We start from the raw sequence: 16,607 nt of genomic DNA, 5'->3' as shown, positions 1-16,607 counted from the left end.
CTGACATTCCACATAGGGAAGGCAAGGCAGGTGGAAACATGAAATATTCTTCGTTTAGGTGATCTGCCTCAGTTTGAGTCCTCATGTGAATGTTGTGGACAGCCTTCTCCTACCAAACAAAGCACTTGGAGAAGTTTTGCATTAGCATTGAAGACTAGGTGCAGCCCTGTGCCCAATAAACATGCTACTTGGAGTGAAAGGAAGAGTGAAAGGTATGCAGGTCATTTTGAGATGTGGTGAGTGGGTGAAAAAACATGCAACAGTTCTGAGTGAAAGAAAGCCTTCAGGTCTTTGTCTGCCACCAAGTTGGAGCTGCTGCTTCACTGGGATCATAGTCCGTGCAGTGTGCGACATGAGGATTGGGCATAGTGCTTTGCATGTTACATTACTGATGTGGGAACATGCCATAGGCTGAGTGCTTGATACAAGTGTAGAATAGGCATGCTTTTTCTATTAGTGGGCAATACTTAGTTCTCAGTCATGAGAACTTTTTGTGTATTTGCTTCCATGACCGATTCACTCTGTTTGCCATCTCCTGCCAGGTCTACTTCACAGTCATACTATTAGGAGGATTTCCTTCTGCTCAAAAAAAGCTACTTTTCTGAGCCCCACCATCACCAGGCTCTCCATGAACGGGGAAGTTCTTGAAGTTCCTCAAGCCATCACGTTTGCACAGCAGTCGGTCTTCATCAGAGTCCTCCTCCTTTTAAGTACAGTAGCCCTTTAGCTTTGGATTCCTCCACCCCCACTCTCCAGGTGACTCGGGACTCCCTGCCATGTTAATAAAAAAAAGGGCATGGAGTTTAGCCAAATTGTTTAACTTCGATGCAAAATTCAGTGATCTTTGCCGAGCATGCAACTGTTTTAGTTGGATGCGAGTGCCAGGAGTACAGGCCAATTATTTGGCCAAGTGGGGAATCAGCGATTTGGTGCGATGCATGCAGGTGCCTTTTCTATTTGATGCTCAGTCTTTCACCTTCTCTCTGTATTGACTGGTAGCATTAGCATAGAGTGCACCTTCAGTCATCTGCAGAGTGCTGAACAAAGTTCCATGTCGAACAGTCACCTGAGGATGCGGCTAATGATACGTGCCAACGTATCATTAGCTGCATTTTGTGAAGATCGTACGTATTTTGTGAAGATTGTTGTAAGCATTTCTTACTTAATGTATCTTATTTGTTTTACTCAGTAATAAATCCAATAAGCAATTCAGGAGAAACTGCTTCACCCAGAGAGTGGTTAGAATGTGGAACTTGCTACCACGTGGAGCAGTAGAGGCGAATAGCGTAGTGCATTTAAGGGGAAGCTAGGTAAGTACATGAAGGTGAAAAGAATAGGATATTCTGATGGGGTTTGATGTAGGGTGGGAGGAGGCTCGTGTGGAGCATAAACGCCGGCATGGACCAGTTGGGCTGAATGGCCTGTTTCTGTGCTATTATTTCTAAGTAATCCCAATGTTTTCCAATTCCGAGCATTCTGTTTTATTTTTGACTTGGTGTGTATTTGCTTGCAGCTGATTTCATATTGGGCCAGAATTTGCTGGAGTGGGGAATCATGCCCCGTGAGTTGGATTTTTTTCTTCACCTTCGGCTTGAAAATTTTGTGTCGTAAATTGCTGGAAGTACACATTGATAACGGTGCAGTGAGGTCAGCGGGCATCTGGGACCTTGGTGAATGGCTGGACCAGCAGTCTATCGCCTTAACCAATGGAATTTAAGGATAGAGAAAGAAACAGTGGAAGGACGGAGAAGGAAATAGAATGAATTAGAGTGGGTGAATTAAAGTCAAATTAGATACAGAAAGAGAAATAAAAGGAGGGAAAGAAAGACTGGAGAAAAGTGAGGAAAAAAAGAAAGGAAAAGTAAGAAAAAACATTTTAAATGTAAAATTTTAAAAACCCTCTAGAAACAATTTACTACAAGCAGGAGTGAGACTCCACAGTTTTAAGTGTTCCCATTCTGGACCTCCAAGGTTGAGTGGCATTGCAGGAGCATAAATCTTGTAATTAAAAGGGTTCTTATGTCATGAAATATCAGCCCTAACCTTCTGCGGTGAGTTTAATTTGTATTTACGGCGCAAATCCAGCAATTTTTTGACATTCATTGGGAGATTGACGGCAAGATGCCATTTTTGCAATGGTAACGGTGGAAGGGTGCAACTCATCCAGCAATTTGTGATGATTCACCCTATAGCTCTTTTTTTACACGATAATAATGGCATACGCCTTTAACTCACCGTTACTTTGACTGCAAATTCTGGTCCATTTTTAAAAAGAAAATGTATTCAGGAAAAGAAATCAAATGTGAAAATCACTGCCTGATTATCAGGTACAAGCAGCAGCCATGCCTCCTTGTTGCTCCGAAGATCAACATTTTACATTTTTTTTTGCCATTTGAAGCAATAAACAATGCTGCAGTAGCATCATTCACAGTCTCTTCTATGACTGTTCTGATGAAAGGTCATCGACCTGAAACATTAACTCTGTTTCTCTCTCCACGGATGCTGCCCTGGCCTGCTGAGTTTTTCCAGCGTTTTCTGTTGTTATTAACAATAAAATCAGTATTAACAATAAAATCAGTATCTCTTAAGTGTTTTTCCATTTCCAGCCCACACATTATGCATTGCTGAATTTCATCTGAAGTACACATTACCTACAGAGCTACTAGAATACTCCACTTCCAATATTAATGTTTTCCTACCCGATTTCCTATGGGAGTTAGACTTTTTTGGATGTGAAAAGGTCAGGTCACTCTAAACATGCTCGAGTGAAATTATTGCAATGTGCTGGATTTTCCATCTGCCTAGCAGTAATTGCTTCTGTCTTACTGTGTTATGGGAGCTAAATTTAGCCTTCAAATGGAGACTTATTTTAGTAGCTTGTTTGGCCCATCATGCTTGCCCTGTCTGTTCTGCCAGTGCTGCAGTAGCATCATTCCACAGTCTCTTCTAGTTTCCACCCCCTTTCACTTTCTCTCATTATCCACTCCTACTTATCTTGATAAACATGTACCTCTCCATTTTCTTTTCATCTTAAAGCTTTTGTGTATGGGAAGGCATTATTACTGTAAATCCTGGAGAGATTAGGTTGGTATTTACAGTATCATTTGATTTATGGTTTGATTCTTGGCTAGCTCTGTATTCCAGAGCTGGATTATAGTTACCTAAAATTTATAAATATCTATTTGGTAAATTGTCTAGCATTGAGCAATTTTGTGGTTTTCAGTGAAAAATGGGATCACAGAATGCGGCCCCCAAAATGCCAGTAAAAATCCCACAAATTAAAAATAGAAATAGACTATTCAGTCACTAAACCAGTGGCCCCGATAATGACTGTTTAAAGGGAATGTTTATTTTCCTGATGAGATCATCTTTGTATAATCTACAGGTTGAGGGAAAGCCTTCTTTTTAGTGCTTGTTGCACTCTATAAGCTTGTTGCAGAATTGACACGCTGAAATAAAATCTAGAGATGCTTCTGATCCTAGCTTTTGTCACTGTTTCCCATTAGTGAAATCCTGGGAGCAGAACGCAATTCCTATCAAAATAGACGAGGGAAGTTTTATTTGGGCACAGAATTAAGATTGCTCCTATTACTCTTAGTTTGGCTTCTCTTCTAGAAGCTCTTTGGGCTTTTGTTTTTGCTTTCTTTTTCTCATCTCCAATTTTCTCCTCACCTGAAAGTACTGATCCCTGCAACTCTGACACTCGGAAACCATCAGCTCATCTTAAAACATTTCTTCCTGTACCTCATCCATAATCAAGGTAGGAGAAAGTAATGTCTGGTTTTGATAGACTCCAGTCCCACTTCCTAATTGATCTGATTGTCTGATTCTGGCAATCACCAATTCCAGTGAATAAGATTTTTTTCTTTAATGAAATGCTAATCAGCTGAGTGTCCGCTTAAACACCCAACTGTTGACATGTGTCACCCTTTCGTATTGTTGTTTTGAGTACTTTTATCTTTTCTCAGCCTGCTGTATTTGAATCTTAGACCTGATGAGTAGCTGACTTGTGTTGTTTGTGTTTTGCAGGTTTTCTGTCAAGACCCTAATCGATCGCTCCTGTTTTGAGACCATTGACGACACGTGTTCTGAATTTACGAACTTTGCAGCTATTCTGGAGCAAGTCCTGAGTCATCGTCTCAAAGGTAACATTATCTGCTCTGTGTGCATATAGCAAAAAATGTGAATTACCCAACAGGGATGCATTTGTTTATCAAATGCATTGTCGGCATCAGAGGTAGGGTCAGAACTTTTAGTGTGGTGATTAATAGATTTATAAAGTTTACAACTTGTTGGACTGGGGACATAAGTGAAAATTCAACTTGTAGACATGTACTGCATTTTCAGTTGTAGAAAGCATCAACAAGCAATCTTATAGTATTCTGTAATACTGAGATTTTAAAATGTTTGTAAATTTGAGTAATTTTGCATTTGAATAAAATCCATTACTTTTGTGAATTTCAATGCTGGCATATAAGGAATGACAATTTCTGGGGGAGGGGTGGCACGAACCAAACAAACATTTATACTGACTAATGCCTAATGCTCCATTCCCAGCTGCTACAAGTGGGACATGGAAGCAAAATACTTTGGAAGTTGAAGGGTGATCGAACCAATAATAGTGAATCATTTCCCATGATGCTGTAAAGTGACCCACATTTAAAGACCTGCTGGTGAGAATCTTGCTTCAGTTCGCAGGCACAGGGGCTGAAATTGTTACACGGATTCCTTTTTATGTTTATCCCCAACCAAACCCTACTCTCAAGCAAACAAGGCATGTAGAGATATGGAATTAGAGATATATGTTTAATCAACATTTTTAAGTACAGGTACTGTTGTAGACTGGTTGTTTCTGTGCATAAATTCTCTTCACAGTGGAACCTTGCTGACTGTTGCCACTACCTGACTCTTCTTGATTGAAGGAAAGAACAAACATGCATGTGCATAACATCATATCTCTCCATATATGAAAAAGCACTTCACATACACTGAATTATTTTGATATGTACTCATTTTGCTGTGCAGCTAGAAATGGCAATGTAATGAATGACCAGTTAGCACATTTTTGGTGATGTTGCTTTAGGGAAGATTACCCATTGCTGGATGTTTTTATCTCTTCCTATCATGACTTTTTCAATTCACCTATACTTTTTGTTTATCCGGACTCTTGTTCCATACTTAATGTTCATAGTAGTGTAAATTCTGTGTGAAAATCTAAGTATAGAACCACCAGATCTAAAATAGACTGACTGCATCCCACCTTCAGTGAGATCACCCCAGATGGTACTCTGGAAGTGGAGTAACATGTTGGCTCCAACGTGAAGGACAACTTACTGCCCATAATCCAATGTTTGTCCCAACATGCATCACAGTCACACTAGATACTTAACTGCCGCAAGGCTGACTTGTTGGCAGACAGCGCCCTGATGGGTACATAGGAACAGGAGTAGGTCATTTAGCCGCTCGAGCCTGTTTGCTATTCAATTAAATTATGGCTGATCTGTATCTTAATTCCATCCACCCACCTTGGTTCCCTAACCCGTAATACCCTTGCCTAACAAAAATCTATCAATCTCTGTTTTGAAATTTTCAATTGACTTAGCAGCAACAGCTTTTTGAGGGAGCATTCCAGATTTCTACTGCCCTTCATGTGAAGTTTTTCCTGACATCACCCCTGAACGGCCTAGCTCTAATTTTAAGGTTATGCCCCCTTGTTCCGGACTCTCCCACCAGAGTAAATAGTTCTCTCTCTCTCTCTCTCTCTCTCTCTCTCTCTCTCTCTCTCTCTCTTCCCCTCGCTCTGTCTCTATCTCTCTACCCTATCAGTTTCTTTAATCAGCTTAAACACCTCAACTAGATCACCCCTTAATCTTCTATACTCAAGGGAATACAAGTTTAGTCTATGCAACCGCTCCTCGTAATTTAACCCTTTTAGCCCTGGCATCATTCTGGTAGAGAGAAAGGGCTGGATTTTCTGAATGGGAAGCTTTTGGAGGCAGGACTGCTGCTTGCTGGGTTTCAGTCCCGCTTCCATCAGCTTCTGGCCAAGCAGCGGGAATTTCCCCTGATTGATATTGTTAAGCCCGCCCGGCGGGCTCAGCAGGCCAATTAGGGGGAAGTCACTGACCGAGCATGTCAGCATATGATATGTCATCTGTCAAGAACTTTTAAAAGAAGAAATGTCATCGTTTGACAGCTCTATGAAGCTGTCAAACACTGACATTCTGTGTAGTTTGATGAGTCCTTGTGTTCAGGACTCATCAAATCTTTCTACTTTGCAGAAATTAGCTGGCTGCTGGATCGGAGGATGCAACAGCCAGTCTGTGATCTCTACGATGGAGATGTCGGGGACTCTGGCTCCACAGCGGCTGAAGGCTGTAGGTAGAATCAAAGGTAAGTTAACATTTTCTAATGCTCTACACTCCCCTCACATACTTACCACTCCATACTTGCACCCATCACTCACCTCTACATTGCACTTTCAGACCCCTCTGATCCCCGCAGACCTCCTATTTGCCTCCTACACCCTGGCGGGGTTCCCCCAGGTCGGGAAGCCTGCACTTCAGCACGAAAAATGGGGATAATCCTATTTTCTGCCTATTAACTACCTGTTAACAGGCAGTTAATAGGATTTAATCCCTTCCCGCCTCCAAGGAGACGGGATCCGGGGCAGGATGGCTTCCCGCCTCCTGGCAAGAGGGCACTGAGGCGGGTTGTCACCCACCCCACAAATTCTACAACATTCCCGGCAGTCCTGCCTCCATACTCGCCTCCTCGGGGCTGAGAAAACCAGCCCAAAGTGTGCCAACTAGGGTGTACAGGCCAGGCACATTGGAAATTTAGAGCATCACTACTAATATCTAATGAGGGGGAGGAACTGAATTAAATCAGTATTTGTAGGGAAATTGATGGGATTGAAGGCTGATGATTTACATCCTAGGGTACTTAAGGAAGTGGCCCTAGAAATAATAGATGCATTGCTGATCATCTTCCAACATTCGATGGAATCTGGAACAGTACCCATGGATTGGAGGGTAGCTAATGTTACCCCACTATTTTAAAAAGGTGGTAGAGAGAAAACGGGGAATTATAGACCGGTAAGCCTGACATCGGTAGTGGGGAAAATGCTAGAGTCCATTATAAAAGATGTAATAGCAGAGCACTTGGAAAACAGTGACAGGATCGGACAAAGTCAACATGGATTTACAAAAGGTAAATCGTGCTTGACTAATCTACTGGAATTTTTTGAGGATATAACTGGTAAAATAGATAAGGGAGAACCAGTGGATGTGGTGTATTTGGACTTTCAGAAGGCTTTCGATAAGGTCCCGCATAAGAGACTAGCATGTAAAGTTAAAGCACATGGGATTGGGGGTAAGGTACTGACTTGGACAGAGAACTGGTTGGCAGACAGGAAGCAAAGAGTTGGAATAAAAGGGTCTTTTTCCGAGTGGCAGGCAGTGACTAGTGGGGTACCGCAGGGATCGGTGCTAGACCCCCAGCTATTCACAATATATATAAATGATCTAGACGAGGGAACTAGATGTAATATCTCCAAGTTTGCAGACGACTCAAAGCTGGGTGGGCGTGTGTGCTGTGAGGAGGATGCCGAGAAACTCCAGTATGATTTGGACAGATTGGGTGATTGGGCAGATGCATGGTAGATGCGGTATAATGTGGATAAATGTGAGGTTATCCACTTTGGTGGCAAAAACAGGAAGGCAGATTATTATCTGAATGGCAATAGGTTGGGAGAAGGGGAAGTGCAACAAGACCTGGGTGCCCTTGTGCACCAGTCACTGAAGGTAAGCATGCAGGTGCAGCAGGCGGTTAAGAAGGCAAATGGTATGTTGGCCTTCATAGCGAGAGGATTTGAGTACAGGAGCAAGGATGTCTTGCTGCAGTTGTACAGGGCCTTGGTGAGACCACACCTTGAGTATTGTGTGCAGTTTTGGTCGCCTTATCTGAGGAAGGATGTTCTTGCCATGGAGGGAGTGCAGCGAATATTCACCAGACTGATACCTGGGATGGCAGGAATGACGTATGAGGAGAGATTGGGACGATTGGGCTTATATTTGCTGGAGTTTAGAAGAATGAAAGGGGATCTCATTGAAACTTACAAAATTCTAACAGGACTAGACAGACTAGATGCAGGAAGGATGTTCCTGATGGTGGGGGAGTCCTGAACCAGGGGTCACAGTCTAAAGATAAGGGGTAAGCCATTTAGGACAGAGATGAGGAGGAATTTCTTCACCCAGAGCGTGGTGAACCTGTGGAATTCTCTACCACAAAAGGCAGTTGAGGCCAATTCATTAAATATATTCAAGAAGGAGTTAGATATATTTCTTAAGGCTAAAGGGATCAAGGGATATGGGGGGAAAGCAGGGACAGGGCACTGAATTTGGATGATCAGCCATGATCTCATTAAATGGCGGAGCAGGCTCGAGGGGCCGAATGGCCTACTCCTGCTCCTATCTTCTATGTTTCTATGTAATAAATATCATGGTGGAGCACTATTGTGCACATACAGGAGTATATGCACTATAGGGTTTGGAGGAGGCCAGGGCATCCAGTGTAAGTGCTGCAGACTGCACTTGTACTGCTGCATAGGCAGCCTGAACCATCAATTATTTTGCCACATGGGCAGGCTTTGGAGGAGTTTAGCGAAGGGCTTGCATAGGCTGCAATCATGATGGACTACACCAATATCCATGCAATCCCACTTATAATGGGCACTGGTTCAACATGACCACTGATCTGTAGGAAAGCAGACCTAATGGTCCCAGTGAGGTCAGTGAAGCTCCAAGTGATGCTTGCTTTCAACCTATTTCCAGTTGGCTGGAGGAGACTGCGCTCTCTCATCTGGCATCCCAAGCCTCTAGCAGCAGTGAGAGCATCCATGGAGAAAGTACAGACTGCCTTTATGGCCTTTGTCATGGGGCCTCCACTGGTGCTGGCACATGATCATGGTGGACTGCAGAGCCAACCTTCAATGTTCTGCTTATGTTGTTACTGGACTGCTCCACCCAAGCTGTCGTCTGCTGCATACTGCCTGACACCATGCTCAATGCCCGCACCAGTGTTCAATTCTCTAAAAGCCAGACTTGAGATCCAGATCCAGAACATGTTCAGCTGAATGGCAGTGACACTGAGCTCTCTTTCTCCCCATGCCCAGTGAAGTGACTAAGATCTCCATCCTTGCCTTCACCTCCCCCCATGGCTTCTCTTCAGCCATACCTTGGAGATCTACTCCAGACATATGTCTCTGCATTCACTCTTCACCCCTCTGATACTGGAGAATTCCATATTCTTTGTTGTCCTTACTGTTATGCCCGTGTAATAATAAGAAAAGGACTGCAGAGAACGGTACAACAGGTGTTTACTCAACGTGGTTCAAACTGCAACTGAAACAACAGATTACTACTCAGCGTTATATACAGGTGTGGTCACTGCCGGTACTACAGTATACATGAGCTGCAGAAAGTAGTTCCCCCCCCCCCTTAAAGGTACATACATTACAATTCCTCCCCTTTTAGATGAACAGTACCATAACACTCATTTAACAATTAAATATCAAACTAATTACAATTAACACTTTTAACATGCAACATTAGCTGAAAATAGTCTATTTATATATTCAGTCTTTGGGGAGGCTTCCTGATCCTTTCTGGATAGCGCCTTTCCCGAGTGTCTTGCTCTTGGTGCAGAGGCGATTCTGGCCCCCTGTCGTCGGTTGGTTCATCAGCTTCCGATGCTACTGTTTCTGGGGTAGATGCTACCTGTACGTCGGGTTCATCACCAGGTACATATGGGCGAGGCATGGGGTTGACTCGTTCCTGTGACTCTAGGATCTGGTCAGCATGGCGTCTCACGATGCTCTCCCCAACGTCCACTGTGTACATTAGTGGCCCCTGCCGTGTGCATATCGTTCCTGGTTACCATTTCTCTGTTCGGTAGTCGCGGGCCAAGACTGGTTGCCCTACATTGAAGCTCCTTGTCGGCTTCTCATTGATGTGCTGGAATTGCTTACTCTCAACATCTCTTCGTACATTTGGTCTGAGCAAATCCAGGCGAGATCTCAACCTTCGGTTAAAGAACATCATGGCCGGGGCCTGGTTGGTGACTGCATGTGTCGCATTTCTGTAGGCTAACAGGAAATTGTCCACCTTCTGCTGCAGTGGAATGTCGTCATCGCACATGGCCTTTACTGCTTTTTTAAAGGTTTGTACGAACCTCTCAGCCAATCCATTTGTGGCTGGATGATATGGGGCGGATGTGTAATGCCTTACCCCATTCCTTTTCATAAATCTTTGAAACTCTTGGGACACAAACTGTGGTCCGTTATCAGAGCAAATCTGCTCTGGCAAGCCGTTCCTGTCAAAAATGGTCCGTAGGACTGCAATAGTTTCCTCCGTGGTGGTGGAGGACATTTTGATCACCTCAGGCCATTTTGTGCGCGCATCCACGGCTATTAAAAACATCGAGTCCATGAATGGACCAGCAAAATCAATATGCACCCGTTGCCATGGAGATGAGGGCCACTCCCATGGGTGTAGAGGGGCATGTGGTGGTGCATTTTGGACCTTCTGGCATCCTGAGCAGCTCTTTCAGGTCCTCGATTTGCTGATCGATCCCCGGCCACCACACACAAGCCCTAGCAAGGCTTTTCATTTTCACCCCTCCCAGATGACCTTCGTGAAGCTCATTGAGCACTCTCTCCCTTAACTTGGGTGGAATTACCACTCTGGATCCACACATCATGGTCCCCTGGCATACTGACAGCTGTTCTCTTCTGGATGAGAATGCTGGCAACAGTGAGTCGCCATGTGCTGGCCATCCCTTCACCGTCAAATCATATACCCGAGACAGTGTCGGGTCATTTCGGGTCTCCTTCTCTATACCAGCGTTAGTTACTGGCAAGCATTCAGTTATAGTCGAATGAAATATTTCGACAGGATCCAGTGCTGGTGCTTCCTCCGCAGTAGGCAGTGGCAGGCGTGATAGCCCATCAGCGTTTCCATGCTGTTTCGTGCCCTTATACTCAATTTCATATTGGTGCGCCCCTAGAAAAAGGGACCATCTTTGTAGCCGTTGCGCAGTCATCACCGGAACGCCCTTCTTTGGATTAAAGATGGAGACAAGTGGTTGGTGGTCAGTCAGCAAGTTGAACTTCTGCCCGTGCAGATAGTGATTGAACTTTTTCACTCCCCACACTAGGCTGAGGGCCTCCCTGTCAACCTGGGCGTAGTTACGCTCGGCTGAGGTTAGTGACCGAGACGCAAAGGCTACTGGCCTCTCCGAGCTGTCCGGGAATTTGTGCGACAGCACCGCTCCAATGCCATAGGGTGATGCATCACACGCCAACCGAATTGGTAGTGCTGGGTTGAAATGAGCCAACACCTCTTTCGATGTGATCAATGCTTTGCTCTTCTGGAAAGCTCGTTTACATTCGTCACTCCACTTCCATGGTACCCCCGTTTGCAGTAGGGTGTTCAGTGGGTGTAGTACGGTAGACAAATTCGGCAAGAACTTATGGTAGTAGTTCACCAGCCCGAGGAACGACCTCAGTTGTGACACATTTTCCGGTGCTGGAGCCTTGACTACTGCCTCAATCTTTTCAGGGGACTTATGTAACCCCTCTTCATCAATGACGTGGCCACAATACGAGATCTGCTTCTGGAAAAACTCGCATTTGTGGCGATTAGCTCGGAGCCCATATTCCTTCAATCTAGTGAGCACCTGCTCCAGGTTGGCAAGGTGATCACTGTCATTTATGCCCGTGACCAGGATGTCGTCCAAATAACACTGGGTCCCTGGAATTCCTTGCAGGACTTGTTCCATTGCCCTTTGCCAAATAGCCGGAGCTGATGCTACCCCGAACACCAGCCGGTTGTATTGGTAGAGACCTTTGAGTGTTGATCGTGAGGTACTGTTTCGAGGCTTCTTCTACCTCCATTTGCAGGTACGCCTGGGCCAGATCAATCTTAGTGAAGCATTTCCCTCCAGATAGCGAGGCGAAAATATCTTCAATCCGCAGAAGCGGATATTGTACAGTGTGAAGGACTGGGTTCACTGTCACCTTTAAAGTCCCCACTGATGCGAACCTTCTTTGGTTCCCCAGGCGTATTACTCAACGACCTCTTCATTACAGGAACGATGGGTGTAGCGCACTCGCTCCAGTCCACTTTGGACAGTACTCCTGAACATTCCAAGCTCTGCTTCGACGGCTGGGCGGATCGCACAAGGTACCGGTCTGGCCTTAAAAAAAAAAAAACTTTGGGCTTGCATTTTCCTCTATTTTGATCGTCGCTGTTATGCCTTTGTGTTCCGATTCCCTGCTGGAACACTTCTTGTGCGTCAGTTAGCATTTTTGACAGTCGTCCAGGTGTGACGTCGTCATCCTTTTTGGCATCTACAGTCAGTGCTTGTATGGAATGCCAATCTAGCTGTATCTTCTGGATCCATTCACATCCTAGTAGTGGTGGTCCTCCATCTGGCAATACTTATAGGTCCATTTTTGGTGTTTCCTTGCCGTTATATATAACGGTCACCCTTATTTTTCCTTTGGGGTAGACTTTTTGCCCCGTGTACATCTTCAAGACAATCTTTGTATCTCACAAGGGTATATGTGAGAATAGCCGCTTGTAGTCCCTTCGGTTTATGACTGTTAGAGCTGATCCTGTGTCCAATTCCATTTTCACTTGGACTCCTGCTATCTTGAGCGTGACCCAGATAGTTTGGTGATCCTCCGTTTTGATCACATTATGTAGTTTCAGACAACCCAGCTCCTTGCTTCCGGCGTCTGTATCACTCTTCTGTTCGTCTGAACTGCTCTCCGTCACCTTATGTACCTTCTTGTACTTCTCCTGTGGAGATTTCTTGCTGCTGGTTTTCTTTCCCGACCTGCAGACTCTTGCTATGTGTCCTACTTTTCCACACTGTCTGCACACTTTGTCCTTGAACCAGCAATCATTATGGTCGTGTGTTGTTCTGCCGCAGCGATAGCACTTCACTGTTCCGTATGACATTTCATTTGTGCCATATTCTTGCGGTCTCCGTTGTATCTCTGCAGCACCCCGTGCTGCTGCTTTGTGTGATACTGCAATGCTGAAAGCCTTGTCCAGTGCAAGATCCTTTTCTGATAGAAGCCGTTTCTGGGTTCCTTCACTTGAAGCCCACACACAAACTTGTCCCTTAAAGTATCTGCTAGTCCCATTCCAAACTGGCAGTGTTTTGATAGCTTGCGCAGTTTCGTTAAATACTTAGCATTACTTTCATCTTTATGCTGGTTCCTTTTGTGAAACTTAAATCTTTCTGCTATCAGCAGCGGTGTGGGGTTTAAGTGGTCCTGTAGGATTGACACTATGTTTTCAAAATCCTTTTCTACTGGCTTCTCTGGGGTTACTAGGTTTCGTAGTAAGCCATACGTTTTTGCACCCATTGAATTCAACAATACCAGCGCTTTCTTGTCATCTGGCACTTCATTCGCCTTGCAGTATACTTCTATGCGTTCGACATATGTCGTCCAATCTTCGACTTCATTGTCGAACACTGTGATACTGCCACTCTTCGGCATTTTTGGGTGTGGTTAGACTGGCTTAAAATGGCGTCTCCCGTGCTTTCCTTTCTTCCCTGCTGCGGCTTAAAATGGCGTCTCCCGCGCTGCTGCCAACGCCGCTCTCTGCGGTCCTCGTGGCAATGGCAGCGCCTTGCGTTTTCCTGCGTGCCTCTCTCCCCCGTTGACGCTGCTCGGCCCTTGACCACCGGCTGCGCTCTGCTCTCTCTCGCCCCTCTCCCCCGTTGACGCCGCTCGGTCCTGAACACCGGCTGTGCCCTGTGCGCTCTGCCCTCTCTCTCCCCCGTCGACGCTGCTCGGCCTTTTTCTGTGCCGCTCGGTCGGGCTCTAGCCCGTCGCTGTCCGGGAAGGGTCTGCGCAGTACCTGTTGCCAGCCCATTTCGCTGGACCACCGTGACTGGAAAGCTAAGCCTGGCTCTCGACAGCCTCCCCTGCGATGCGCTGACTGGGCGGTTGCCCGTGGTCGACGACCCTGCTTCTGGACTCGACCTTCTTCCACTGTTCTCCAGGAGCAAATCCCTGGGAGGTGATGCAGAGTTGCAGGTAGGTTGGAACTTGCTCGTACTGTTACATCCGTGTAATAATAAGAAAAGGACTGCAGAGAACGGTACAACAGATGTTTACTCAACGTGGTTCAAACTGCAACTGAAACAACAGATTACTACTCAGCGTTATATACAGGTGTGGTCACTGCCGGTGCTACAGTATACATGAGCTGTAGAAAGTAGTTCCCCCCCCTTAAAGGTACATACATTACACTTACTCCCCACTCCACCTTTTGGTGGCTGCTCTTTCAGCCATTATGCTCCTGCCCTCTAGAGCTCTCTTTCTCTCCTGCCCCCAGCTACTCCCTCAAGACTTTTCTCCTTGACCACACTTTGCCTTGTTTCCCTTGCATGCATGGCATCTGCTGTCTGTCCACGACCCTGTAAAGCACTCTCAGATGTTTGTCCCCAAGAGGCATGCTGTAGAAATGTAAGTTGTTGCCATCATCCAGTCCTGATCATTAAAGCTGTAGTGAAATTCTCAGCATCTGATTCATCTTGTTTCTTTTAGTATTCTTTTATTTGTTGCTTTCAAACTTTAAAAAAATATATATATATCTATATTTTCCACTAGCCTCACTTCTGTTTGCTCTCGCCTTGTTTCTTAACTCCCCACTCCCTTTGTTCTTTTCTTTGATTTACCTCACTTTCCCTCCTTTTCATGTTTTTGGATTTTCAAGGTTTACAGTTGGTGACAGGTGCTAAATTTGTGAGAGAAAATGAGAAGGTAGCTTCTTCCATAAAAGTGATTTCAAGGCTGTACAAAAGGCCAACGTGGTTTCATGACAGGATAAACGTGGCCAGTTTTAAAATGAGTGCTCTGGATAAATGTCTCTGGTCCCCCGATCCAGAGATTGTTCAACTGTTACAGAAGGACAGGCAGAATGGATATAGGAGCCATTTCTAGGAAGGGTAGAGTCTTCATTTACAAATACATATATAAAAGCTTAAAGAAACGTGTTGATTTTTTTCCCGTAAATGATGAAGGCTCAGTTTTATACCTATATGTTTTATTATGCTGCTCATAAAGTATTTACTCATTCCTTATACCAATGAGGGTTCTGTGTTAATGAAATCATTTATCAATGCAAACAGAATGATGTACACTCATAATTCAGCGACTGTAGTTTTTCAAGATGGACTTCTGATTTTCTGCTTGCATTTTTTTTTACAACTAACTTGCTGATGAAGGAATGTGCTCTGAATCTAAACTGGTTGGAAAGGAGCTAATTCAGTTTTGGAAAATATATATGGAATACAAGCCTTGAATTGAAGCAGAGATTCTGTGAACTCAAAATGCAGAAATTCACCCCTGTTCTGCATCTTCAGCAGCAGTGATTAGCTCTGTTGTGCAGAAGCAGCCAGCAAGTTGTTGAAAATGATGTACTCTTGGTAACCTTTTGCAAAATTTTCTTAAGCAAACTAATCAATTATATTAAAACCAGCAACCAGAGATGGGCAATAAACATTGGCCTTGCCAGCGTCACCCACATCCTGAGAATGAATGTTTTATGTTTATTCAAAGCCCTGCCAATGTGCCTTAATTGAAGCCTCAGGAAACATCCTTGCTACACAGTGTGATTTTTTTTTTCTCAATTTTTCGAACAGCAATTGTATGACCAGTGAAATTGCCAATTGGTGTTAAATTAGGGATAGTTTTTTATTGTGACAGGGACTCTTGCCCACTAGAAACGGAGTTGAATTTGCCCAAACTTATTTTATGTAGAAACCTCTCCCTCTTCTTGGCCACCGACTGGCTGGACAGGTTGCATTTTTTGGGTGTGTGAAATGAGTAAGGCCCAAGAGTGGAGTTGTGGTGAGGGGTGGGCGGGACAGCAAGTGGTGCATACTAGAAGGAGGATAACGTATGAGGATACCAGCACCTTTTATCCTTTCAGCCTCGCTGCTAGCCAAGGGCTCAGCCATTACCCTGCCAAGAATGGCCTGTACCGTCTTCTCCAAAGCAGTGAGGTGAAGCTAGGATGTGCCTCGTGATTGGTACAGATTGTTGGTAGGTGACTAATTTGGAGGGGGAGGGGGTCGTGCATTGAGCACTGTGTGAGGCGAGTGATGCAGTTGGTAGGAGACGGCTTTTGAAGATGCATTTGCTGACCTTGACCAGTGGTCTGAGGTCATGAAGCTTCTTTGGGCACTGGAGCCAGGTGGTGGGGGCAACATTGCTGGCAGTGACGGCCTCGATGATGTGGTCCCACATTGTTTTTTCTGGAGGGCCTCCTGGCCCCTGTGGGTAGAGGGCCAGTCTTGCAGTGTTGACCCGCTGCACAAAACTGAAGTGCTGCATGCGAGACTCTGGGTGCCCCTTCCCTGGCTTGCTGAGCCATTTGTTAGTGCTGAAGCACTTTTACCATTTTTTTTAGGTGTGGAAGACAATTCCGCTTTAAGAGCTGAAGACTGTCATTTGAAAATTATTTTTTAATGTTTGTTTATTTTGAAAGGCAGTAAGGGCTGAAAATGCATTTTTCACT

The 16,607-nt window shown here is 44.9% G+C and overlaps 1 protein-coding gene across 2 annotated transcripts in view; it reads left to right on the top strand.

Annotated features, from left to right (window-relative positions):
• rundc3b (RUN domain containing 3b) overlaps window positions 1-16,607 on the top strand; it is a 206,034-nt gene that overhangs the window by 52,868 nt on the left and 136,559 nt on the right. For both annotated transcript variants that reach the window (XM_085987901.1, XM_085987900.1), the window contains exon 2: window positions 4,030-4,145. In XM_085987901.1, the coding sequence (XP_085844027.1) occupies window positions 4,030-4,145 (116 nt within the window). The remainder of the gene's footprint in view (window positions 1-4,029; window positions 4,146-16,607) is intronic.

Source organism: Somniosus microcephalus, chromosome 5, assembly GCF_052327205.1.
Source record: "Somniosus microcephalus isolate GS21.2 chromosome 5, FLI_Smic_1.0, whole genome shotgun sequence".
NCBI classification, from domain to species: Eukaryota; Metazoa; Chordata; class Chondrichthyes; order Squaliformes; family Somniosidae; genus Somniosus; species Somniosus microcephalus.
The sequence above is the reverse complement of the archived record's forward strand: the minus strand, read 5'-3'. Positions and strand labels throughout refer to the sequence as shown.